Genomic DNA, 26477 nt, shown 5'->3' on the forward strand with positions numbered 1-26477 from the left:
ACCCAGCCGCGGCGCCGAGGCCGGCCTCCCCTCCCCGAGCCTTTGTTGGGGGCCGGCCACGGCTCGCCGGTGGGCTCGGGGCTTCCCGGGCGGCGGAGGCCTTTCGTCCTCACCTTCACGGTGCGCCCCTCGGTTCCCACCGCGTGCCGGCTCCAGGCGAGGGCCCAGGAGGCTGGCCTCGGGAGGCTGGCCCCGGGAGGCTGACCGGCAGCCGCTTCCGGCTGGAGGACGCCGACTGTCAGCCTCCAGCTCCAGACTGGAGCTCAGGCGTAAGGGTGTGCTCCCCTGGGGTTGCCTGGCCTCCCGGAGCGCTGTGTCCCTAGGTGCCCTGCGTCCTCCAGGTGTCTCCCCACCCCCAAGAATTCTATCCCTGGCACTGGACGCTTTTCTTACCCCTCACCCCGGTGGCCCTGCTTCCCCCAGTCTCTGCCACCTTGCTCAACTACTCCACGACTCTATCACCTTTTCCTTAGGATGCCCTCCTAGGATTTCAGAATATCCCCGGGGCTGTTTTTGAGTCATTTGTGATACCAGACTTCACAGGGGTACAGCTAGCATCTATGACTTGATCCAAGACCCTGGTGGGTATCGGTGGAGTGAACACATACTAGGCACCCAGCCTTGACGAGCTGGAGCCGGGGCGTCCTTTGATGGTTGACTGTGCTAGAAGAAAGGAGATGTTAGCTTCACCCACCGGCACTGACATGGAGGCCCTTGTCATGCCTAGGCTGCAAATAGAGGAAGAGTAGATGAAGACTTCTTAGGGACAGACTCAAGATGTATGGGAAACATTCTGGCTTCTGGGACTGGTCTTCAAGCATTGATGACTTGAAGCAGTCACATGTCTTCAGTCCTAGGGTGGCCAATAGATACCCATTGTACACATTGTAAACTGATGCCAAGATTTGGTAATTGGGCCATTGGTACATGCTTCTTCAGGATCCGAACTTTACATTTAGGCCTTTCATTGCTGTGAGAAGAGCCAAGACTTACACCATCCAGGCACATGAACAACCTACATGTGTGCACGAATGCATGTGCGTGCAGGTTCTGGAGCTTAAACTCAAGGCCTGGGAGCTGTCCCTGAGTTTTTTTGCTCAAGGCTGGTGTTGTACTACTTGAGCCACAGGTCTGCTTCTGACTTTTTTGGTGGTTAGTTGGAGATAAGAGTCTCGCAGACTTCCCTGCCCAGCTATCTTCAAACTGTGATCCTCACATCTCAGCCTCTTGAGTAGCTAGGATACAGGTGTGAGCCACCAATGCCTAGTGAACACCTTACTTTTTTTACATTAGGAACCTTGCTCCTTCCACACACCAGAACTGTCATTTCTTTTTCTTTCTCAGGTGGCCTGGCACAAGGCTGTTGTTTTGGAGTAGGGCCTATGTTTTGAGTCCTGCTTTTAGATGCTGGGACAGAGAAAGAGGATGGAGCTAGATTTGGGGTGTGGCTGCTGTGGGACACCTGAGAAAGAAGGGTCTAGAAGTTCTCTGAAGCTCTGTACCTGGAATAAGATATGACCTGAGTCCCCAGAAAGTCTTTTGGCTTGCTGACTGATCTCAAGCCAAGGAAGCTGTAATAGGGCACCTGGCTTCAACTACAATTGATGTGCAGCAAGAGATGGGCTGGTGGGACCCTGCCTTCCCTGTCCTACTTTGAAGCCAGAAGCAGGAGCAGAACTGGGGACTGGAGGGCCTTCCCAGAGAGACGTGCTTTGGGAGAGGAGACAAGGCAGGAACTTGTATGTAGAGAGGAACGCTCAGAGGGAACTCTGTCCAAAGCAGAGTAGTACCACGGGGTGGAATTCCCCAAGACCTTGTGACATAGGAGGATGCCCTGGGCTCTTCCCTATCCTATACCTGCCCTTCTTCCTTCTCCCCAGTGCTCGGCAACTTTCAAATTGGGCAGCAGGAGCAGGGACAGCCACTGCAGACATTAAAAATGCCAGTCTCCAGCCTCAGCTGACCCTGGGTGGGCTGGGCAGCCTGACATCTCTCTGACTGGGGAGTCACCTAGTCGCTTCCCTGGGTGACTGGAAATTGAGGCAAAGGCTTGTCTGTGGCTTCCCTGCTTGTACTTCTTGGGATGGCTAAGTGATTGGGGAAGAGAGTGGAGATTAGACAGTAGCTCTTCAGAGGACTAATGCTGCTGCTGATATTGTAATTAAGTGGGGTTTTGCTTTTGTGGAGAAGGGAGGGTTGAACTCATGTCTTGGTACTTGCCACAGGCCAGTCCTATGTTAATTTTTTTTTTTTTTTGTCAGTCATGGGGCTTGAACTCTGGGCCTAGATGCTGTCCCTCAGCTCTTCAGCTCAAGGTAAGCGCTCTACCACTTAAGCCACATTGCCACTTCCGGTTTTCTGGTGGTTTATTGGAGGTAAGAGTCTCATGGACTTTCCTGTCCAAGCTGGCTTTGAACCACCATCCTCAGACCTCAGCCTCCTGAGTGGCTAATATTACTGGTATGAGCCACCGGTGCTTGGCTCTGTGTTTTTTTGTCAGTTATGGGGCTTGAACTCTGGGCTTGGGCGCTGTCCCTTAGCTCCTCAGCTCAAGGCAAGCTCTCTATAGCTTGAGCCACAGTGCCACTTCCAGTTTTCTGGTGGTTAATTAGAGATGAGTCTCACAGATATTCCTTCCCGGGCTGGCTTTGAACCGTGATCCTCACATCTCAGCCTCCTGAGTAGCTAGGATTACAGGCATGAGCCTGTAATTTTTTTTGTCAGGGTCATAGCCAGCTGCATGTTACAGGACTAGTGTGGGGTCAAGCTGGCCTCAAACTTATGGTCCTTCTGCCTTAGTCTCCTGTGTGCTGGGCTTGCACACATGTACCACTGTACCCAGCTAAAGTTTTTATTTGCAGTTGTAAGAAATAGGACAGAGGAGGCCAAGTGCGGGTGGCTCACACCTGTAATCCTAGCTACTCAGGAGACTGAGATCTGAGGATCACAGTTCAAAGCCAGTCTAAGCAGGAATGTCCATGAGACTCTTATCTCCAATTAACTGCCAGAAAACCAGAAGTGGTGCTGTGGCTCAAATGGTAGAGTGCCAGCCTTGAGTAGAACTGCTGAGGGGCAGCGCCCACGCCCAGAGTTCAAGCTCCACAACCAACCAAAAAAAAAAAAAAGAGCACAGAGGGCTGGGAATGTGTCTTAGCATGCATGAAGCCCTCGGATTCCTCAGTACCACATAAACAGAAAAAGCCGGAAGTGGCACTCTGGCTCAAAGTGGTAAAATGCTAGCCTTGAGTAAAGAAAGCTCAGCCCCTGAATTCAAGCCCAAGGACGGGTGGGGGAAGGTGGCACAGAGAAATCCTTGCATCCTTACCCAGCTTCCCCAGTGGTAACATTTTGCAAAAGAGTTGTGCATCACCTGAGGACATTACCTTGATACAATGCAGAAGCGTTTTGTTTTGTTTTGTCAGTCGTGGGGCTTGAACTCTGGGCCTGGTGTCCCTCAGCTCTTCAGCTCAAGGGTAGCACTCTTACTTCTTGAGCCATAGCACCACTTCCGGTCTTTTTGGTGGTTAATTAGAGATAAGAGTCTCATGGACTTTTCCTGCCCAGGCTGCCTTTGAACCGAGATCCTCAGATCTCTGCCTCCTGAGTAGCTAGGGTTACAGACATGAGCCACCGGCATCCAGCTGCTTTATTTTTTTATTTTTTATTTTTTGCTGGTCCTGGGACTTGAACTCAGGGCCTGGGCACTGTCCCTGAGCTTCTTTTGCTCAAGGCTATCACTATACCATTTGAGCCACAGTGCCACTCCCAGCTTTTTCTCAGTTGTTTATTGGAGATAAAAGTCTCAAGCACTTTCCTGCTAGGGCTAGCTTCAAACTGTGATCCTCAGATCTCAGTCTCCTGAGTAGCTACAATTATAGGTGTGAGCCACTGGTGCCCAGCAAAGCTTTTCTGTTGTAGGCTTATGTTCACTCCCACCTTCCTTCTCAGATTACAGAAATGGAGAGATGAACCTCTTGGCCACAACCAATGTGATCTTGATTTCCGCAGTTTTTGCATGTCAGTAATGCCAAGTGAAGGAATCATACATAGCCTTTGGGGAGTGGTATTTTTCACTCAGCATGGCTCCCTGGAGACTTGTCTAGGGTGTGTGTTGCAGCTAATTGTTCTTTATTTTCTGGCATTTAGGTAATGCATGTACCACAGTTGGTTCAACTATTTGTCTGTTGAAAGGTATATGGGTTGTTTCCACTCTTTGATTATTACAAATGAGCAGCAACGGCTGGGAATGTGGCTTAGTGGTAGTAGAGTGCTTGCCTAGCATGCATGAATCCCTGGGTTCAATTCCTCAGTACACATAAATCGGAAAAGCCGGAAGTGGTACTGTGGCTCAAGTGGTAGAGTACTATGAGCTAACGAAGCTCAAGGACAGTGTCCAGGCCCTGAGTTCAAGCTCCAGGACTGGCAAAAAAAAAAGCAATAAACACTGATAGACTGGTTGTTACGTTACGTGACTGTAGAAATGCCTAGGATGTACAGTTGCTGGATTGTGCTATGGTAGTTGTGAGCTTAGTTCATGAGAGATGGTCTTTTCCAGAGCAACTGTACCATTTGACATTCCCACCCGCAGTATGTGAGACATATAGTTTCTCCTTGCCAGCATTTTGTGATGTCACTGCTTTTCATTTTCATTTCAGTTGTTCTGATAAATGTCTAGTGATATCTCCTTGTGGTTTTGATTTGCATTTCCCTACTGACTAGCATCTTTTCATATGCTTATTTGCCATCTGTATATCCTTTTGGTGAAGTGTTTCTTCATTTTTTTTTTTTTGCCTATTTTCTAACTGGATTTTTTGTTATGTTTTGAGTTTTGAGAATTTATTACATGTTCTAGATACCAGTCATTTGTGGAACATATGGTTTGAAAATATTTCTGTAGCTTAGTAGTGTGTCATAGAGAAAGAATTTTGAATTTGGATAAAGTCCAGCTTGTCAATTTGTTTCTTTTATGGATCCTGATTTTTGGTGTCAAGTTTAAGAACCTTTTGCTTAGCTGGATTTTCGGCTTAGACCTATAATCCTAGCTACTCAGGAGGCTGAGAGCTAAAGATCACAGTTCAAAGCCAGCCTGGGCAGGAAAGTCAGTGAGACTATTAACCTCCAATTAACCACTAGAAAACTGTAAGTGGCTTTGTGGCTCAAAGTGGTAGAGCAACTAGCCTTGGGCAGAAGAGCTCAGAGACTGTGCCCAGACCTCAAGTTATATCCCAATGACCGACCAAAAAAAAAAACCCACCAAAAAAAACTTTTATTTGGTCTAGATTCCAAAGATGTTTTTCTTAAACATTTTAGTTTTTCTTTTTCTCTCTTTTTTTTTTTTTTTTTTGTGCTACTCAGGGCTTAGGTGTTGTCCCTTAGGTTTTGTACTCAAGGCTAGGACTCTTCCATTTGAGACACAATTCCATTTCTTGCTTTTTGATGGTGGTAAATTGGAGATGAGTTTCATAGACTTTTCCTGCCCAGGCTAGCTTTGAACTGTGATCCTCAGATCTCAGCCTCCTGAGTAGCTAGGGTTATGGGTATGAGCCACGTTTAGCAATATTTTACAGTTTTGTGTCTTACCTATTATCAAATTCACTTATAGTTAACTTCAGTATTATAAGTTAGGAAGGGTTATTTTTGTTTGTTTGTTTGTTTGGGTCTGGTCGTGGGGCCTGAACTCTGGGCCTGGGCGCTGTCCCTCAGCTCTTCAGCTCAAGGCTAGCACTCTACCACTTGAGCCACAGCACCACTTCTGAGTACATTTCTTATCAAGCATTGTTGCCGCCTCCTTTGTTTCCCCTTCCCATCCCGCCCTCCTCCCCCACCCCGTTCCCCCTGGGTTTAAAATCTTGTAAGTTATTCTTACAGGGAGACAGGATCATGCTACGTGGCCTAGTGTGGCCTCAAACTTGCAATTCTCTTGCTGCCCCATCTCCAGCCCTCACAGCAAGGGGCCTACAGGTGCCTATGCAGCTAGGATCCTGCCTGCTGGAACCCAGGTAACGCCTGACCAGCTGCAGGCAGAGCTCCCGCCAAGAGCTTCCACCCAGCTTCATTTCTCTTTTTTTTTTTTTGGGTCCGGTCGTGGGGCCTGAACTCTGGGCCTGGGCACTGTCCCTCAGCTCTTCAGCTCAAGGCTAGCACTCTACCACTTGAGCCACAGCACCACTTCTGGCTTTTTTCTTTTTGCTTATGTGGTGCTGAGGAATCGAACCCAGGGCCTCAGGCATGCAAGGCAAACGCTCTACCACTGAGCCACCTTCCCAACCCCATGAAGGGTTATTTTTGTTTGTTGGCTGATTTTTTTTTTGTCATTTCTCCCAATGTTGGGGATCAAACCCAAGGAATCACGCAAGTGCCATTGAACTATACACCCCATCCCCTTACTTTTTGGGTTTCAGGTTTTTGTTCTTTTTTTAATCTATAGAGGTCCATTTGTTAGTGGGTCTTCTTCCTCTGTTGAATGGTTTTTCTGCCTTTATGCATATTTCTGTGGCTGTTTCTGCATCTCTAGTGTGTTCATTGATTTATGGTGTTGAACCTCCATCAGTATCAAGTCTTGTTTATTTATTTTTTTCTGGTCCTATGGCTCAAACTAGGAACACTTCCCCTTAGCTTTTTCACCCAAGGCTGACACTCTGTCATTCAATCCACCTCTGAACTTGCAGATGTTTTTGTTTTTGTTCTGTGCCAGTCCTAGGGCTTGAACTCAAGGCCTGGGTGCTGTCCTCGAACTTTTTTTGCTCAAGGTTATCACTCTACCACTTGAAGCACAGCTTTTCTTTTTGCTTTTTTTTTTTTTTTTGCTGGTCATGGGGCTTGGGTGCTGTCCCTCAGCTCTTTTTTTTTTTTTTTTTTTTTCTGTCGTGGGGCTTGAACTCTGGGCCTGGGCGCTGTCCCTCAGCTCTTCAGCTCAAGGCAAGCGCTCTACCACTTGAGCTACAGTGCCACTTCTGGTTTTCTGGTGGTTTATTGGAGATAGGAGTCTCATGGTCTCTCCTGCCCGGGTTGGCTTTGAACCGCGATCCTCAGATCTCAGCCTCCTGAGTAGCTAGGATTACAGGCGTGAGCCATCAGCGCCCGGCTCCCTCAGCTCTTTAGCTTAAGGCTAGCACACTACCACTTGAGCCACAGTGCCACTCACTTCTAGCTTTTTCTGATTATGTGCTGCTGAGGAATCAAACCCAGGGCCTCATGCATACAAGGCAAGCACTCTACGACTGAGCCACCTTCCCAGCCCTCTTTTTGCTTTTATTGGTTGATTGGACATAAGAGTTTCACATACTTTCCTGCCCCAGATGACTTCTAACTATAATCCTCAGATCTGAGATTCCTGAGTAGCTAGGATTACTGACATGAGCCACCACACCTGCCCACTTCCAGCTTTTTGGTAATTAATTGGAGATAGAGTCTCATGGACTTTTCCTTCATTGGCTGGCTTTGAACCACGATCCTCAGATCTCAGTCCCCTGAGTAGCCAGGATTATATGCGTAAGCCACTAGCACCAAGCTTGTTAACTACTTCTTGACCTTCTTACCTCCTGCTTCAGAGCCTCCTCTGGCTTTGTGCCTTCTCATCTTCCTGGGCCACTCGGTGTGGGCAAGAGACTGAGGAGGTGATTTCTACTCCTTGACTCCAGGGCCTTCTGAGAGGTTCTTGGCAACCTAGTCAATATAGAGTGGCTAAGATTTCCCCTGGCTTTATATGGATATCTAGTTCTTAGTGCAGAGAAAGTATTTGAAACTAGAAAGCCTGTTTCCAGAGTGAGCCCAAGGGCTATGAGTGACGGCCCAGATCAGAAAGGCTTCATGTTGCCTCCTGAGTGGGTTTGCCCCCACTGAGATTGAACGGGCTGGGCTGATACAGCATCCTCCACTGCTCTATCCACCACCAGAACCTGGCCATCCCTTACAGAGGAAGGAGCAGGCCTGGTGGCCCTGGGCTCCTTCATGTTCTAAGAGTCTCTGGTAACATCTAATCTCATACCCTTTCTTTCCTATCCAGCAGCCAGAGTAGTGAGTCCTAGATAAATACAAGCAGACCTGGCCTGCTGGCTGCTTTGTGGCCAATGAACTCCATGAACCCCATGAAACCTGCCCTGCCCCCCGCACCACACAGGTGAGTATAGGCCCCTATGGGCAGCCCCTTGCAGGTCATGGGCTGTTGGGCACCTGTGGCCGCCTGACCCAGGCCTCACCAGCTGCTCTCTCTGTAGTGATGGTTCATTTGCATATGAGTCTGTGCCTTGGCAACAAAGCGCCACTCAGCCAGCCGGGTCACTGTCCGTGGTCACTACCGTGTGGGGAGTTGGCAACGCGACCCAGAGCCAGGTGAGCACCCACCTGGGCCCATCCCCAAACAGTCAGAGTCCTGTCAGCACTTGGCAACGCTTTAAACCACCTTAGAGCTCCAAAAGGCAAGGGACATTGTGGGTAGCTGGAAGACGAGGACAGGGCTGCCTGTGTCTCACAAGTCCTTGGATGGTGTTTCACCTCCACTTTGTGGGATTTCTGCTCCTTTTGTCAGCTGCTCCCCAGACTGCCCCACCCTGCCTCTCCCTTCCTGATTTCCCAGACCTCCTGGTTTCTAGCACTGTGGCTGAAAGAGAATGCTTTAGCTGGTTCTGTTTGGTAATTTCCACTTCCTTGTAGGTTTTGGGGAACCCTATGGGCCCTGCAGGAAGCCCCCCTGGTGGCTCTATGATGCCAGGTGTGGCTGGTGGCAGCTCTGCCTTGACCTCCCCGCAGTGCCTGGGACAGCAGGCATTTGCTGAAAGCGGTGCTAGCAAAGGCTACGTGCAGCAAGGCGTGTATGGGCGTGGAGGCTACCCTGGGGGCCCCAGCTTCACCACTGGGTAAGTAGAAGCTCTTTACCTGGCTTAATGGCTAGAAGCTGTCAGCCTGCATCTCTACTCCCCTACTGGTCCAGCACGACAGTGGAGACCCTAGAAAAAATGGACTCTAAAGTGCTGGGTGGCCCTGGAGAAAGGCATATAGAGGGTGTAGCAGTCATATGTCTCTTACAGATATGCGGGTGGCCCTGGGGGCTTGGGCCTCCCCTCACACGCTGCACGGCCCTCTGCTGACTTCACACAAGCAGCAGCTGCAGCTGCCATGGCTGCTGCTGCAGCCACCGCCACCGCCACCGCTACAGCCACCGTGGCTGCGCTGCAAGAGAAGCAGAGTCAAGAGCTGAGCCAGTATGGAGCGGTGAGGCCCCTTTGCACTCCTCTCGTGTGGCAGCTTGTCTGTTTGGTGGTGGGGCACTCAGCAAGACAGTGGAGTCTGAGACCTCAAAGGGACAGAGGTAGAATGTGCTATGGGCTCATAAGGCCAGTGGAAGAGAGATGAGCAGAAGGGCAAAGGTTTGAGGAAGGAGGGCCTTGGAGCCAGCTGTGAGAGATGTGTGTCCCCAGAAGCAGTGGCCCATGTGTCCATTTTTTGGAGTCCTTCATGAGTGGTGCCTGGACCATTCCCCTTTTTTTTTCTCTTCCCAGATGGGAACTGGACAGACTTTTAACAGCCAATTTCTGCAACATGGAGGTCCCCGGGGGCCCAGTGTCCCCCCTGGCATGAACCCGACTGCCATGGGAGGTATGATGGGCCCTTCTGGCCTCTCCTCCATGGCCATGAACCCCACCCGGGCAGCAGGGATGACGCCTTTGTATGCAGGGCAGCGCCTACCCCAGCATGGGTACCCTGGACCTCCTCAGGCCCAGCCACTGCCCCGACAAGGGATCAAGAGAACCTACTCAGAGGTGAGTGCTCCAGTTGCCCATCTTGGGGAGTTGGGTGCCAACTCCCTGCCTGATCCCCTTCAGAGCTGTGGTAAGAACAGCTTCTGCGTGTGCCCAGCAGGACCAGGAACATGCCAGCACATGGGACGCTGCTTCCCCTGATACCTCCTCTTGCCCCCCTTCTGGGCATTGGCCTTTTCTTCAGGTGTATCCAGGGCAGCAGTACCTGCAAGGAAGCCAGTACGCACCCAGCACTGCCCAGTATGCACCTGGCCCCGGGCAGCCTCCTGCCCCCTCTCCCTCTTACCCTGGCCACAGACTGCCCCTGCAGCAGAGCATGGGCCAGACCCTGTCTGCGCCTGGCCCTGCTGGACTGCACTACAAGGTAGGGTTGCCTCCCTTGAGTATGTGCTGGGCTGAATGCCACAGGACACAGTGGGGCCCTGGAGGCAGGCCTGCCTTCGAGGAGTGATGGGCTGGCAGGGGGATGGACAGAGCCTTACAGAGTGCTAGTCAGGACAGAAGCAGCTCCTGGGGTTAGGGGTCAGTTCTGAAGGAAGTCTGGCCTCTGCAAAGTTCATGTATATCTCCATGAACATTTAGTATTGGGAGAGCAGGCCGACATCCCAGCCACTGTGACATTCTTTGTGGGAACATGTTACCAGGCCTCTGCTGGGGGTGCACCCAGTTGGGGTACTCAGAGATAGAGTAGACTCCTCAGGAGCCTGGGTTAGCCAGTATTATAGCTAGATGTTGAAGAGAGGAAGAGAGTGAAGTACACCCCTCTTTTCAGCCCCTCTGGGTAACTTCTTATGAAATCAGTAAAGTTTCTCGTAGATTATCTGGAAAATGAACATGAGTATAGAGAATGCACATATTAGCACCCCTGAGGGTGTAGTGGACTTCTAGAATCAGGCCCTGATAACAGCTAGGGACAGGCCCAAGCCCAGGCACACTTGGTTTTCTCTCCTGCAGCCCACAGAGCAATTCAACGGGCAGGGCACCAGCTTCAACGGGGGCAGCATCAGCTACAACCAGCCTGGCCTGAGCGGGGTAGGGGGTTCAGCTGTGCAGATGGGCTGGGAGGGTTGTGGGAATGGGGATCATGGAAAGAAGGTGTCCAGGCAAAAGGTTGTGTGGGCCCCCTGCCAGGCAGCCTAGGGCTGCTTTCTGCCCACCTCTCTTCTGCTGGCTCCCTGGGGGTGCTCCATGAACACTGCCATTCTGCTTTGACTGTTTGTGCTCAACTCCTACAGCCCGCCCGTTCCATCCCTGGCTACCCTACCTCCCCACTGCCGGGGAACCCCACACCACCCATGACGCCCAGCAGCAGTGTCCCCTACATGTCCCCAAGCCAGGAGGTCAAGTCTCCCTTTCTGCCTGACCTCAAGCCAGGCATCAGCTCCTTGCACCCGTCACCCTCTGGTGAGTGTCCACTTTCAAGACAGTAGCTACCAGGCTAGGGGGAGAGTGAGGAATCCTGAGGCTTCAGAGAGTCCTGTGAGGAAGGTTGGGCATCAGGGACAGCTGCTATATCCCTAGTCCTGGGGGCTTGAACTCTGGGCCTAGGTGCTGTCCCTCAGCTCTTCAGCTCAAGGCAAGCTCTCTACCACTTGAGCCACAGCGCCACTTCCGACTTTCTGGTGGTTAATTGGAGAAAAGAGTCTCATAGACATTCCTGCCCGGGCTGGCTTTGAACCATGATCCTCAGATGTCAGCCTCTTGAGTAGCTAGGATTACAGGCATGAGCCACCGGCACCTGGTAAGAACAAACTTTTGAGCAGGGCACCCATGGTATTCATCTGCAGGTCCTTATGGTGGTAGCACTTGAACTGCTGCTCTAGGTCTAGCCAGTACAGCAAGGAGGGTGCTAAGAACCCATATGTGGATGGGGGACCAGGAGCTCGGCTGGAAAGCGGGGCTTACCTAAGCATCAGGGTCTTGTAGAAGAGTCTACAAGAGGAATAACAATTGCCAATTAACCTGAAAAAGCTGGAAGTGGAGCTGTAATCCAAATGACGGACCTCTGGCCTTGAACAAAAAACCTAAGAGACAATACCTAGTCCCTGAGTTCAAGCCCCTGGTGCTTGAACTCAGGGCCTGGACATTGTCTCCAAGTTTCTTTTGCTCAAGGATAACATTTTACCACTTGAGCCACAGCACTAGTTCTGACCTTTTCTGTTTATGTGGTGGTACTGAAGAATCAAACCCAGGGCTTCATACATGCTAGGCAAGCACTCGACCACTAAGCCACATTCCCAGCTCCACAATTCTTTTTTGTTTGATCCAGTCATGGGGCCTGAACTCTGGGCCTGGGCGCTGTCCCTCAGCTCTTCAGCTCAAGGCTAGAGCTCTACCACTTGAGCCACAGCACCACTTCCGCTTTTTTTTCTTTTTGCTTATGTGGTGCTGAGGAATCGAACCCAGGGCCTCATGCATGCAAGGCAAGCACTCTACCACTGAGCCACCTTCCCAGCCCCACAAAAATTTTTTTTAAAAAGAACAAACTTGTTCTGGACCTTCTGTTTTCTTTTTTGTTTGATCCAGTCATGGGGCCTGAACTCTGGGCCTGGGCGCTGTCCCTCAGCTCTTCAGCTCAAGGCTAGAGCTCTACCACTTGAGCCACAGCACCACTTCCGGCTTTTTTTTCTTTTTGCTTATGTGGTGCTGAGGAATCGAACCCAGGGCCTCAGGCATGCAAGGCAAGCGCTCTACCACTGAGCCACCTTCCCAGCCCGTGGGCCTTCTTTTTTCTATTGATAGCAGATCTCTTTGGAGGCTGTAGGTCTTCTGTCCAGAAAAGTACCTATGTATACAGAATCTTAATTGCTGGGGATTTATGCATCTCCTGAAGTATGCATCTCCTGAAGTCTGTCCTTAGCTAAGGACCTCCTATTTCCAGAGAGTACTACAGAAGAAGCTAGGATCCAAAAACCTTAAATTGAGTTGTAGGGGCATTGGCAAGTTGCCTGCTCACTGGGAAAGTGCCTGGTTTTCCATCTCTGAAAGCACCATTGCTATCTTCTGGCTGGGTTGGGATCATGTTCTCCTATCACAGTCCAAAGGACATTGGGCAGTTAACCAAGACAGGATGGATCACAATGACCACTGGGTCCATGTCCCAGGAGAGCTGTGCCCCAGGCCATGGAGGGGGCTCTAGGGTTCAGCTATCCTCCTTGAGTGGCTGGAGACACTGCTTGAAGCACCGAGCTACAGCCAGAACTGCCTCTGCCCCCAGGAAGTGGCCCTTGTGATGAGCTGCGACTGACCTTCCCAGTACGGGACGGGGTGGTTCTGGAGCCCTTCCGCCTACAGCACAACCTGGCTGTGAGCAACCACGTCTTCCAGCTCCGAGATTCCGTCTATAAGACCCTGATGCTGAGGTGAGCCCCGCCTCTCAGCCCAGCCCCTGGTCCCCACATGTGGGTTCTCAGCACCCTCCTTGCTGTACAGGCCAGACCTAGAGCTGCAGTTCAAGTGCTACCATCATGAGGACCGGCAGATGAATACCAACTGGCCTGCCTCGGTGCAGGTCAGCGTCAATGCCACACCCCTCACCATTGAACGGGGCGATAACAAGACCTCACACAAGCCCCTCTACCTGAAGCACGTGTGCCAGCCGGGCCGCAACACCATCCAGATCACGGTCACCGCCTGCTGCTGCGTGCGTGCCTACTGGAGGGAAGGGTGGGGAGGGTGGGTGTAGAGGGTTGGAGGGCTTTGTACTACCTGGGTCACCATCCATCCTGTTGGGGGCCTGTCCAGAGGGGTGGGGTAGCTGGGTCAGGCACAGGGTCAGGGTTTTATCCTTAAAGAAAAAGACATTGCTTCTCCTTATTACCACCTGGTCCTTTCCATTTTAATATATCCTTGTCCTTTAAAAAAGATCCAGTTCCATGCACTTTAGCTATTTTCCATTTAGATTAAATTTACTAGCTTTGATGTTCACATTGCTTGTGTAAGAGAAATGAAGGGCTGGGAAGGTGGCTCAGTGGTAGAGCGCTTGCCTTGCATGCCTGAGGCCCTGGGTTCCATTCCTCAGCACCACATAAGCAAAAAGAAAAAAGCCGGAAATGGCGCTGTGGCTCAAGTGGTAGAGTGCTAGCCTTGAGCTGAAGAGCTGAGGGACAGTGCCCAGGCCCAGAGTTCAGGCCCCACGACCGGACCCAAAAAAAAAAAAAGAGAAATGAAGCTGGGTGGAAGCTCTTGGCGGGAGCTCTGCCTGCAGCTGGTCAGGCGTTACCTGGGTTCCAGCAGGCAGGATCCTAGCTGCATAGGCACCTGTAGGCCCCTTGCTGTGAGGGCTGGAGATGGGGCAGCAAGAGAATTGCAAGTTTGAGGCCACACTAGGCCACGTAGCATGATCCTGTCTCCCTGTAAGAATAACTTACAAGATTTTAAACCCAGGGGGAACGGGGTGGGGGAGGAGGGCGGGATGGGAAGGGGAAACAAAGGAGGCGGCAACAATGCTTGATAAGAAATGTACTCATGGGCTGGGAAGGTGGCTCAGTGGTAGAGCACTTGCCTTGCATGCATGAGGCCATGGGTTCGATTCCTCAGCACCACATAAGCAAAAAAGAAAGAAAAAAAAAGGAAGTGGCGCTGTGGCTCAAGTGGAAGAGCACTAGCCCCATGTAATTGTAACCCCTCTGCATTTTCACAATTAAAAAAAAAAAAGATTTTAGCCCAGTGTCAGAAGAATAGCTGCCAGAAACTGGGCTGTGCAGGCCACTGTGGAAGGCATGATTGACAGAGGTGAGGGTCAGGCTGTGGACGGACATAATTATAAGCAGGAGCACCTAGTCACCTACCTGTAGCTGGAACCCCTGAGCTCACATAGAAGAAGGCATCTTGCTTAGGCAGCAGCAGTGGAACAAAGCCAAGTTACCACTAGGCTGGCCTGGCCTGCTGTAGCCCTGAACCCTGCCCTGCCCAGCTCCCCCTAATATAACTCTTCCCACTCTGAGCTCTTGTGGTCCCCTGGACCACATTGTCCCCCTTCCCCCAGTCACAACCTCCCCTGACCCCCAGCATCTCCAACTGTGTTGCAGTCCCACCTCTTCGTGCTGCAGTTGGTCCACCGTCCATCTGTCCGCTCTGTGCTACAGGGCCTCCTAAAGAAGCGCCTCCTGCCGGCCGAGCATTGCATCACCAAGGGTGAGTAACCCCCCTCAGCCACTAGGGGCGTGTCCATGTTGGACATTGCCCCCACACCCAATCACTGGACACTACTCCCCTCTCAGCTGCTGGGTGTACATCCATCTGGGTGTGGCTCCCTCATCACACAAGGCCCCGGGAGCGGTTGTTGGAGCAGTGACTGGGGTCCTAGTTGGCAGCCCCATTCATAGCCACCCTGTGTTGAGTGCCCTTTACTCAAATCTTTCCCCTGTCAATGTCAGTAAAGCGGAACTTCAGTAGCGGCACCATCCCTGGCACCCCTGGGCCCAATGGAGAGGATGGGGTAGAGCAGACAGCTATCAAGGTGTCCCTGAAGTGCCCCATCACCTTCCGCAGGATCCAGCTCCCTGCCCGCGGCCATGACTGTCGCCATATACAGGTGGGTAGTCACGCAGATCGCTGCTGGAATCGGCTGCCTGAAAATATTTTAAGCAACCAGAAAACTTGAGAAACAGTGTTAAGTGGAATCTTTTTGTTGTTTTGTTTTGTTTTTGTTCTGTCGGATGTGGGACTTGAACTCTGGGCCTGGGGTCTGTCCCTCAGCTCTTCAGCTCAAGGCTAGCACTCTACCACTTGAGCACCACTTCTGGCTTTTTCTGCTTATATGGTGCTGAGGAATCAAACCCAGGGCCTTGTGCATGCAAGGCAAGCACTCTACCACTGAGCCACCTTCCCAGCTCTGTTGAGTGGAATCTAAAACAGAAAAACTATTTGAGAAAGTTGGTTTAAAAAAAAAAAAGTTGGTAAGTTGTTTGTTTGTTTTTTTTTTGGTTGGTCATGAGGCTTGAACTCTGGATTTATGGGCTATCCCTCAGCTCTTCAGCTCAGGGTGAGTACTCTACCACTTGTCACAGCGCCACTTCCAGTTTTCTTGTGGTTTATTGGAGATAAGAGTCTCATGGACTTTCCTTGCCCAGGCTGGCTTTGAACCGTGATCCTCAGATCTCAGCCTCCTGACTAGCTAGGATTACAGGCGTGAGCTATGGGCGCCCAGCTGGTAAAGTATTTTTTAAACAAAGAATTCCTCATGATCAGACAGTTCTACTACTGGTTATTTACCCAACAGAAATTTGTACAGTGATATTCCAGGCTATGTAATTGTAATACCTTCAAATAAAAACAAAATGTCTAGGGGCTGGGAATGTGGCTTAGTGGTAGAGTCCTTGCCTAGCATGCATGAAGCCCCCAGTTCAGTTCCTCAGTACCACATAAACAGAACAGGTTGGAAATGGCGTTGTGGCTCAAATGGTAGAGTACTAGCCTTGAGCAAAAGAAGCTTAGGGACAGTGCCCAGGCCCTGAGTTCAAGACCCAGGACTGGGGAAAAAAAAATGTAAGCTGAGCATGTTGGCTCACACCTATTATCCTATAATCTCAGCTACTCAGGGGGCTGAGATCTGAAAATCTTGGTTTAAAGCCAGTTTAGGCAGGAAAGTCTGTGAGACTTACTCTGGGCCTGGGCGCTGTCCCTCAGCTCTTCAGCTTAAGGCAAGCGCCCTTCCACTTGAGCCACCGTGCCACTTCTGGTTTTCTGGACATTAATTGGAGATAAGAGTCTCATGGAGGCTGGGAAGGTGGCTCAGTGGTAGAGTGCTTGCCTTGCATGCATGAGGCCCTGGGTTTGATTCCTCAGTAACACATAGGCAGAAAAAGCTGGAAGTGGTGCTATTGCTCAAGTGGTAGACCACTAGCCTTGAGCTGAAGAGCTGAGGGACAGCGCCCAGGCCCAGAGTTCAGGCCCCACAACCTGCCAAAAAAAGTCTCATGGACATTCCTGCTGGGGCTGGCTTTAAGCTGCAATCCTCAGATCTCAGCCTCCTGAGTAGCTAGGATTACAAGCATAAGACACTGGTGCCTGGCAATGTGAGACTCTTACCTCAATTAACTACCAAAAAAGATGAAAGTGGAACTTTGGCTCAAGAGCACTAGTGTTGAGCAAAATAGCTCAGGGACAGAGCCCAGGTCCTGGTTTTTCAAGCCTCAGGACAGGCACACACACACAGAAAAAAACGTTGACAATATTAAAAGAATGTTTTGAGCCAGACATGGCAGTATACTCCTGTAATCCTAGCACTCTGGAGGCTGAGGCAAGAGGATTACAAGTTTAAGGCCATCCTAAGCCACACAGCAAGATTCTATCTCCTCATGTCTCCTTGTCTCAAAAATAAGTTTTGAGTACTGGATGCTGCAGCTCATACCTGTAATCCAAGCTTCTCTGAAGATGTCAGTTCAAAGCCAGCCTGGGTAGAAAACTCCATGACACTCCAATTAATCTATTTAATCAGCAGCACCTCCAGAAGTGGAGGTAGAGCATCAATCTTGAGGAAAAAAAGCTAAGCAAGAGTTTGAGACCCTGAATATACACAGAAAGTTTTTTTGTTTTTATTTTGTTTTTTGGTACCAAGACTAGGGTTTGAACTCAGGGCCTGGGTGCTGTCTTTTAGCTTTTTCTTTTTTTTTTTTTTTTTTGGCGGTTGTGGGGCTTGAACTCTGGGCCTAGGCGCTTGTCCCTCAGCTCTTCAGCTCAAGGAGAGCGCTCTACCACTTGAGCCACAGCGCCACTTCCGGTTTTCTAGTTGTTTATTGGAGATAGGAGTCTCACGGTCTCTCCTGCCCGGGCTGGCTTTGAACCGCGATCCTCAGATCTCAGCCTCCTGAGTAGCTAGGATTACAGGCGTGAGCCACCGGTGCCCGGCTCTTTTAGTTTTTTCACTCAAAGCTGACATCCTATTATTTGAGCCACATCTCTATTTCCAGCTTTTTTTTTTTCCTGGTGCTGGTCTTGGGGCTTGAACTCAGGAGCTGTATTGCCCCTGAGCTTTTATGATCAAGGCTAGCACTTTCTCTTCCACTTGAGCCATAGTTCCAATTATAGCTTTTTGATGGTTAATTAGAGATTATAGTTTCATGGATGTTCCTTGCTATATTGTTTGAACTGGGATCCTCAGGTCTCAGATTTCTGAATAGCTAGGATTACAGGTATGAGCCAACACTGCTCATCAACACTTTAGTCTTATCTCCAGAGGCTGAGATGGAATCTGAGTATCTGTCTTTGCTGATAGATGGGCCAGGCCTGCCACAGGACTAAGGGGCTTTGCTATCCTGAGCTTTTGAGGTGCTTCAGTGGTAGAGTGCTTGCTGTGCATGCATGAGGCCCTGGGTTCAATTCCTCAGCACCACATAAACAGAAAAGGCCGGAAGTGGTGCTATGGCTCAAGTGGTAGAACACTAGCCTTGAGCTGAAGAGCTGAGGGACAGCACCCAGGCCCAAAGTTCAAGATCCACGACTGACAAAAAAAAAGAGTCATAAAGATGCAGTGCAGTCTTCCTGCTCACCCTTTGGTTTCCTGTCTTTGCGGAAATGCCAGTGTTCAGTGAGTAACCACACACTCCACACCCTCAGTGGTTGAGAGTGGCTTTTCCTTTTAAAACCCCTTCCTGAGTCATTCCCTCTCAACACAGCTGCCCAAGCCTCACTTTGGTCATGTAGCCTTGTGGGTTCTGGTCAGGGAGGCGTTGGTCCATTGGAATGAGGTTGTGATGGAAACCTGGAGCACGAGGTATCTCAAACACTCATGTAAATCAGAAACCAGATCACCCCACCAGCGCCCTGATGAGAAACCACCTATCTCTCCATCTCTCTGCAGTGCTTCGACCTGGAGTCCTACCTACAGCTCAACTGTGAGCGGGGGACCTGGAGGTGCCCTGTTTGCAAGTGAGTTAAGCTGTTGCTTTAGGGGCTTTTGTGGGGACACTTCCAACAGATCAATACATAAACATCAGATCAATACATAAATCTGCTGAAGAGCCAGCGCACAGGCCCTGGCAGCCTGTCTTAGAAACCTCATTCACGGTCTCATGCAAGGTCAGGCCCAGGGCCACCGCACTCACTTCATCTCACTCACAGGATCGCCAGGGTCCCCGTGCAGAGTTGCTCCCACAGGTGACATATCCTGCACCCTGGGGGAGGAGGGGTGAGGCTTCTGAGGCGTGTCTCCTTTGTTTTCTACAGCAAGACGGCCTTGTTGGAGGGGCTGGAGGTAGACCAGTACATGCTGGGCATCCTGATTTACATTCAGAAGTAAGTGTACTCTTCCACCCCAGCATCCCTGGCCACCAGGGGGCAACCCTGGGCTCCAGGCCCCAGGCCCACTGATCACCAGTGAGGTGCAGGTTACCAGAGCATTGGAGCAGGGGCTGTTTAGCACTCTTCCTGCCCCTCATTGGCTGGACACAGGGTAAATAGCCAGTACCCCATGTCCCCACCCAGCTCGGAGTATGAGGAGATCACCATCGACCCGACGTGCAGCTGGAAGCCTGTGCCTGTGAAGCCTGATGTGCACATCAAGGAGGAGCCTGACGGGCCAGTGCTAAAGCGCTGCCGTACTGTGAGCCCTGCCCACGTACTCATGCCCAGTGTGATGGAGATGATTGCAGCCCTGGGTCCTGGCGCCTCCCCTTTCGCCTCCCTACAGCCCCCAGCAGCCTCTGCCCCCAGCGACTACCCCAGCCAGGGTGAGTACTGCACACCTGGCAGTGAACCTTGGGGTCTACTTCAGAGCCACCTCCCTACCTGTGCGAGTGGTGCTTACCCACCATGAGCCCAAAGCACCAGTGTGTCCAGGCAGAGCCTGCTGGGGTCCCTGTCCTCCTGCACAGCCCACATTGAACATGACAGTGAGCCAGTGCACCACAGTGAGGCTTCCGTCCTTGTACCCAGTTTGGAGCAAGCGTTACATCTCCTCACAGACTGTCCCGCCTGGGGCAGCCACCTGGACCCGTGTGCAGTCCTGTGCATCATTCTTGACGCCTTCACTCCTAGGACTGTCTCCAGACCAGTCTTCCTGCAGTGCTGGGGAGAAATGGAGGCTCTGTGCTGGTGGATGATACGCCCCACCTATGCCAGCCTCTCTCCTGGCTCCTCCTGCCAGCATGAGACTGCTCAGCCTGACTTTGCTCTCACAGGTTCCAACTTCCTAGGGCCTGGAGCCTTCCCAGAGTCTTTCCCACCCACCACGCCCAACACCTCAAGCCTTGCTGAGTTTGCCCAAGGGCCACCCCCAATCTCCTACCAGTCTGACATTCCCAGTGGCCTCCTGACTCCAGAGAAATCTGCTCCCTGCCTCCCAGGCCAGGTCAGTGCTGTGCCAAGCAGCCTAGGGACCAGGGCCTCCATGGGGAGTCCTTGGGCTGGTTTAATAATTTCTCTCCATCCTCAGATGGCACCAGTGGGCCACCTGGACCCAGCACACAATCCTGGGCCACCGGGGCTGCACACCTCCAACCTTGGGGCTCCCTCAGGTCCTCAGCTACACCATCCAAACCCTCCTCCTGCATCCCGACAGCCCTTGGGCCAAGCAAGCACTGGGCCTGTTAGTGACCTGCCCTTCAATCCAGTCACAGGTGTGATGGGTGCCGCCGGCATGTCTGGGACAGGGGAGGCCTCAGAACAAGCTCTGGACGTAAGTACCAGCTCCCAGGCTGGGGAGCACATGGGCACTGTGCTTCAGAGAAGGGGAAGATGGTCACCCCTCAGGGAGAGCCAGTCACCCCTCAGGGACAGCCACTCAGATAACATCAAGAAATTCATAGCCAAGCACTGGAGGCCCAAACCTGTAATCGCAATTATTTAGGAGGTTGAGATCTAAGGATCAGTGTTCAAAGCCAGCCCAGGCAGGGAAGTCTGTGAGATTTACCTCCATTTAACCACCAGAAAACCGGAAGTGGTGCTGTGGCTCCAAGTGGTAGAGTGCTAGCTTTGAGCAAAAAGAGCTTAGGGACAGTGCCCAGGCCCTGAGTTTAAGCTCCATGACTGACAAAAAAAGAAAGAAATTCATCTTGCTTACTCACAGGCCAAATGCCTGAAGTAGCTATGGGGTGCTAGGTACCATATATGGGTAACAGGTGGCCTGGCCATGATGCTTGGTGGGTGGGTGTTGGAGTCCTTAGCGAAGATTGGGCTAGAAGCTCACAACATAGCCCTGGCTTGAAGCTGGGCACAGGTGGCTCACACATGCAGTTCTGGCTACTCAGGAGATTAAGATCTGAGGGTCATTGTTTGAAGCCAGCCTGGGCAGGAAAGTCCATGAGACTCTTAACTACCCCCCCCCCAAAAAAATGGTAGTGGAACTGTGGCTCAAGCTTCTCTATTCCTAATCAGAAAAGTTAAGGGTCAGTGCTCAGGCTATAAGTTTTAAGCCCTAATATCAGCACCAAAATCAAAATCTGACTTAAGCAAAGCACTGGTGGCTCATGCCAGTAATCCTAGCTACTCAGGAGGCTGAAATCTGAAGATCTCGGTTTAAAGCCAGCCTGGGCAGAAAAGCCTGTGAGACTCTTTATCTCCAGTTAATCACTAAAAGCCAGAAGTGGAGGTGTGGCTCAAGTGGCAGAGCAGCAGCCTTGAGTGAAAAAGCTGTGTGCAGGCTCTTAGTTTAAACTCTAGTATTAGCGTGCGTGCGCACATACATGGTATGAAAGAAAATGAGACAGTTGACTAGTCCTCTGGACCATAATAGAAACTCATTGAAGTTCCATGTGAAAAAGATTAGAATGAGCAGTTCAGAGCAGAAAATCCTAGGGGCTTGGTACTCTGCCACCTCATTTGTCCCTGGAAACCATTTGGGGATCCCCTTCTTGGCCTGTGCACCCACAGTGCGCTGCTGCACAGCTTCGAGGGGCACCCTGGCAGCATTCCTGCCCTCACAACAGCCTTCCACGGAAGAGCCAGGCACCTGCCTGTGGTCCTCAGTGTTTGTCAGGAGTGGCAGCTCAGCATCCCATGGGCCAGGGACCTGGCCAGCGTGCAGAGGCAGCATGGCCACAAAGCCCAAAGCTGCTCACATGTGCCTTTGTCCTCAGCTGCTCCCAGAACTGACCAACCCGGATGAGCTGTTGTCCTACCTGGGCCCGCCTGACCTCCCCACGAACAGCAATGACGACCTGCTCTCTCTCTTTGAGAACAACTGAAGCTGTGTCCACCCCCAGACCAGCAGGGGCATGCTCAAAGATGTCATCACAGCTTGTCATCTTTGCCCAGCCCCACACGACAACCTGGCCGTCCTCCCTAACCTTCCCCGCCCTGCACATGTCCAGAGCCTGGGTCCTTGCTGAACTAGGGCAGCCACATGCTCTGTCCAAAGTGACCCGGGCCAGCGGCCTCACCACCCTCCCTCCCTCCCCCAAGCTCACAGCTACAGAAGTTTTTGCCGAGGTGCCCTGCCAGCCCGTGTGCATACACCCCACAACCCCAGATCTCATGGCCTTGCACCCTGTCCTCCCCTGTGCCTGCTCCCACCCTCCTGCATCTTGTCCAGCATTGACCCATCTGTGTCCGTTCCTTGGGGAGAACAGGGAACTGCGAAGGCCAGGGGCCTGGAGTTCTTAGCCAGCCCAGCCCAGCCCAGCCCAGCCCAGCTGTGTGGTGGAAGTTCCTCCCCTGCTCTGAGCTTCAGGCCGAGGCTGTGGGTGGAGGCTCTAGAAAGTACAACAGTGCAGCACTCAGCTGAGAAGGGGCAGGAGGTGCTGTGGGGCGTGTTCTCCCCCATCTTACGGATGGGGTGTTCAGCTGTTGCCAGCCCTGTGCCCCTTCCCAAGGGCAGACAGCTCCAGCAGAGGTTCTAGAAGGGAGGGACAGTGAGCTTCACTCTGAACTGGCTCCACTCTGTACAGATTCCCCTGTGAGCTGCTCTCCCAGTTCCCCTCTTCTGTGAAAGTGAAGATTTAGTGCAGCTGTGTTTTTTTAATCACCTCTCTGGCTCCACCCTGCTGGCTGGCCCACACCCCGTGGGAGAGGAAGCAAGCAGGGTGCCTGGCCCCCCTCGTCTCCTGTCTGTGTGATCTCTATTAAAGGACTCCCTGTTGGTGGGCCTGACCGAGTCCCTCTTCCTTGCTGGGGCACCATGGTCTGTCTTTGGGAACAGGTCCAATTCTTGGGTGGCTCTGGGCCCCACATCAACCCTGGCTGTTTCCAGCCAGGCCTGAGCTATTCCCCACCCCATGGTAAATTTCCTTCTCCCTGGAATTTTCCACATTGGCTCCAGCTGGAGAGCTGTTTTGTCAAGTGTTCCACGCTCCCCTGGGAGACACTAGCTGACATGTCACCTTTCCTGGGTGTGCCGTAGGGCGGGGAGCCAGCGGTTGGGTGGCGGGTGCCACAAGCTTATCCAGGGGCCTTGCCAGCACTGGACTCCGCTGCAGGTGCCCTGCAGGGTGCGGAGAACACCCTGGCCACCATCTGCCCTGCCCACTTGGGCTGCACTTTCACGTCCTGGGCCCTGGCAGGGCCTTCCAGGAGATGGGGGGGGGGGCTGCGGGAGAGGCCCGGCTGCAGTTGCCAGACCACCACCACCTATCCGTCCTTTTAGCCCCTTAAGGGGCAGGAGCGTTTGCGGGCTGGGGGCAGTGCAGCCTGGAGCAGCAAGGGCTGGCGTTTCTACTGCCATCGCTGTGGCTGCGCGATCATCTGTAGAAAGCGGCAGGCAGGCCATCCTCCCGCGCGGGAAGGGGTTGAGGGCCGCTGCAGCGAGCTCGCGGGCGGGGGGGGGGGCGGGGGGGGGGGGGGGGGGGGGTGGAAGGGGGCGGAGAGGAGGGCGCCGCCGCATCTGCGCGTGCGCACGCACGTCAGCAAGGCCTCGAAAGGCCCCCCCCGGGCGGGGGGAGCATGGCCGAGTTGGGCTCCATGCGCTCCCACTTTCCCGCCCGTAGCATGGAATAGAAAGGAAGACGCGGCCGGATCTAACTGCACACAGCACAGGAACGGCGCCCATCTCCATAGACTAGCGAGACAAAACCCGCACGTGGACATGTGCAGCAGAAAGCAAACAGACCAGGCCGGGCCCCGCCTGTCTCCCGCACTCAGGAGGCCTGATGACTGCGGTCCAAAGCCAGCCCAGGCAGGAGAGACCGCCGCGTAACCACAGAAAACGAGCAGAGACCCTGGGTAAAAGCCCACCACTGGCCACAAAGCACAGTGTGGGGAAGGTTCACAGCGCTGGGGCGCAGCCAGGGCCCGGCGTGCGAGGCAGGCGCTCCTCCGCTGAGCCCCAGTCGCAAGTCACGTTTTTTCCTTTTTGACAGAGTTCAGCCGAGCAGTCCAGACTAGCTTCCAGCTCATGACCCTCCCACCCCAGCCTCCCAAGTGCTGTGATGGGGATTTGTGTGCCATCAAACTCAGCTTTGTTTTTTTTTTTTGGTCAGTTGTGGGGCATGCTGTGGGCCTGGGCGCTGTCCCTCAGCTCTTCAGCTCAAGGCAAGCGCTCTACCACTGAGCCACCTTCCCAGCCCCGAGACTCCAATTTTTTAAACTGTTTTTTTTTTCCCAGCTAAATGTAAAGGTACTGTCATCCTGATGTGTCTCAATGCTGATAACACTTGTCAAGTAGATGAACCCCAAACCAGCACGTGTGTATCCAAGGAGGGCACCAGCAGGCCTCCTTAAACACTGACCACACCAAAGCACAGCGGCACTATTGCCCCCACTGCCTCGTATTCAGGGTCAGGACTGGATTAACATATCCCACGGGCCACAATAGAACACTCATAGGTGAATAGGAGTCAAAGTACTTGCCAGTTTGTTGAGCTAGGATTGGTGGTCAAGGGATACCTGGAGTCCCAGGGACTAAGCCCTAGTACTGCTGGTACTCAGGGCCTTAAGTTCTCCCTTTTTTGTGTTCAAGGGTGGTACTCTACCACTTGAGCCAACCTCTACTTCTGGATTTTTGCTGGTTAGTTGGAAGTAAGAATTTCACACTTTCTTGCCTAGGCTAGCTTTGAGCTGATCCTCAGATCTGGGTCTCCTGAGTAACTAGGGTACAGGCATGAGCCACTGACCACTTTTGGAAATTCCATCCACACCAAGGTAGGCACTGGCAGGTACCATGAAAGTACCCATCTCTGCCTTGGCCTAGGGAATAATAACTCTGATCTGCACCTGGACATTTTGTTCACTAGAGTATACTCTTCCTTGTTCTTTGGAGTCTGTATATGTCTGTCCATGTGGCCCAGGGTGGAAGACATCATGTTGTTGTAGTGGACTTTAAGAATATCACTTTACTTGACCTTGAAGTCTAAGCCAAAAGTTGATGACAAGAGCTTGGTCTGTAGTGATTGTGGAGCTGTAACCCTGGCCTGGACTAGCCATCATGGACTTTGGGGATAGAAGACAAGATGCTCATGTGGTTGTGCCAGGCTTGCCTGGTGTCTGTTGACTGCAGCTGCCCAGGCCTCCCTCAAAGCCTGGAGGGAAGCCAGAAGGATTTCAAGGATCAGGCATCAGCCATAGGCCAACCTGCTGGTCCAGTTTCTCTGGGCAGGAAGATCCTGCACACAGCCTGTTCATTCTTCCTTCATCCCAGTTCTCCTTGCCTTGCAGGAGCTTAGAGAACAGCAGGGCCACCTTGTCAACAGGGTGTTTAGCTTCAACTGGAATGCTGTAGTGGCTGGCCAGCAGATGCCCAAGGGGAGATGCTGTTTCTGGATAGAAAAATACACTCTCAACTAGGAAAACTGAAAGGAAAAAAATTAAATGGCCAAGTAGCAGGAACCTTCCCTCTTATCAGTGATGATAAGCATGGAACTAACATATCTATCTATCTGCCTACCTATCTAGATAGCTGTCTATCATCTATCACTGATCCTGGGGCTTACACTCAGGTCCTAGATACTGTTCCTGAGCTTTTATGCTAGTGCTCTACCCCTTGTGCCACAACACCTACCAGCTCTTTTTAGTTAATTGGATATAAGAATCTCCTAGACTTTCATGCCTTGGCTGGCTGTGAACCATGATCCTCAGATCTCAGCCTTCTGAGTAGTTAAAATTACAGGTGAGATCCACCAGCACCCAGCTTAACATTCGTGTGTGTGTGTGTGTGTGTGTGTGTGTGTGTGTGTGTGAATGGGCTGGTACTGCAGCTTGAACTTAGGCCATCACACTCTTTTTTAAATTAATTAATTAATTATTATTATTATTATTTTGTCAGTCATGGGGCCTGAACTCTGGGCCTGGGCGCTGTTCCTCAGCTCTTCAGCTCAAGGCAAGCGCTCTACCACTTGAGCCACAGCGCCACTTCCGGCTTTTTTCTTTTTGCTTATGTGGTGCTGAGGAATCAAACCCAGGGCTTCATACATGCAAGGCAAGCACTCTACCACTGAGCCACCTTCCCAGCCCTCTTTTATTTATTTATTTTTCATTTTCTTAGTGCCAGTGATAGGGCTTGAACTCAGGACATGGTTTCTATCCCTGAGTTTCTTTTCCTTAAGGCTAGTGCCCTACCACTTAAGCCAGAATTCCACTTCCAGCTATTTCATAGTTTATTAGAGATGAGAGTCTTGTGGGTTTTCCTGCCTGGGTTGGCTTCAATTCATGATCCTCAGATCTCAGACACCTGAGTCCCTAGGATTATAGATGTGAGCCACTGGTACCTGGCTGGGCCTAAGAGTCTTGCTCAGCTTTTTTGTTCACAGCTAGTACCTTAGCACTTGACTCAACTAACCATAAGTGGTTAATTGGAAATAGAATCTCCTAGACTTTTCTGCCCAGGCTGCTTTGAGCCTCAATCCATCA

At 51.8% G+C, this 26477-nt stretch overlaps 2 protein-coding genes across 5 annotated transcripts in view; both read left to right on the top strand.

Moving 5' to 3' along the window:
* Ogdh (oxoglutarate (alpha-ketoglutarate) dehydrogenase (lipoamide)) overlaps window positions 1-7942 on the top strand; it is a 104599-nt gene extending 96657 nt beyond the window's left edge. Inside the window, exon 24 of the transcript XR_001175689.1 lies at window positions 7918-7942. The gene's annotated coding sequence lies outside the window, so the exon portion shown is untranslated. The remainder of the gene's footprint in view (window positions 1-7917) is intronic.
* Zmiz2 (zinc finger, MIZ-type containing 2) lies at window positions 2276-22784 on the top strand. Of its 4 annotated transcripts, XM_013032964.1 has the most exons (20): window positions 2293-2315; window positions 4147-4191; window positions 8006-8119; window positions 8217-8331; window positions 8653-8855; window positions 9027-9210; window positions 9498-9758; window positions 9943-10122; window positions 10713-10790; window positions 10994-11162; window positions 12976-13120; window positions 13191-13401; window positions 14789-14894; window positions 15137-15294; window positions 18562-18629; window positions 18927-18995; window positions 19185-19429; window positions 19880-20049; window positions 20134-20376; window positions 21776-22784. In XM_013032964.1, the coding sequence occupies exons 3-20, from the start codon at window positions 8070-8072 to the stop codon at window positions 21881-21883; spliced, it is 2763 nt and encodes a 920-aa protein (XP_012888418.1). In that variant the 5' UTR covers window positions 2293-2315; window positions 4147-4191; window positions 8006-8069; the 3' UTR covers window positions 21884-22784. The 4 variants fall into 4 exon arrangements, with proteins under 4 accessions (XP_012888417.1, XP_012888420.1, XP_012888419.1 ...); XM_013032963.1 differs by lacking the exon at window positions 4147-4191 and having other exon boundaries at window positions 2276-2315; XM_013032966.1 differs by lacking the exon at window positions 4147-4191 and having other exon boundaries at window positions 2276-2315; window positions 20134-20317.
* The last annotated feature ends 3693 nt before the right edge of the window (window positions 22785-26477 follow it).

Source organism: Dipodomys ordii, unplaced genomic scaffold, assembly GCF_000151885.1.
Source record: "Dipodomys ordii isolate 6190 unplaced genomic scaffold, Dord_2.0 Scaffold160, whole genome shotgun sequence".
NCBI classification, from domain to species: domain Eukaryota; kingdom Metazoa; phylum Chordata; class Mammalia; order Rodentia; family Heteromyidae; genus Dipodomys; species Dipodomys ordii.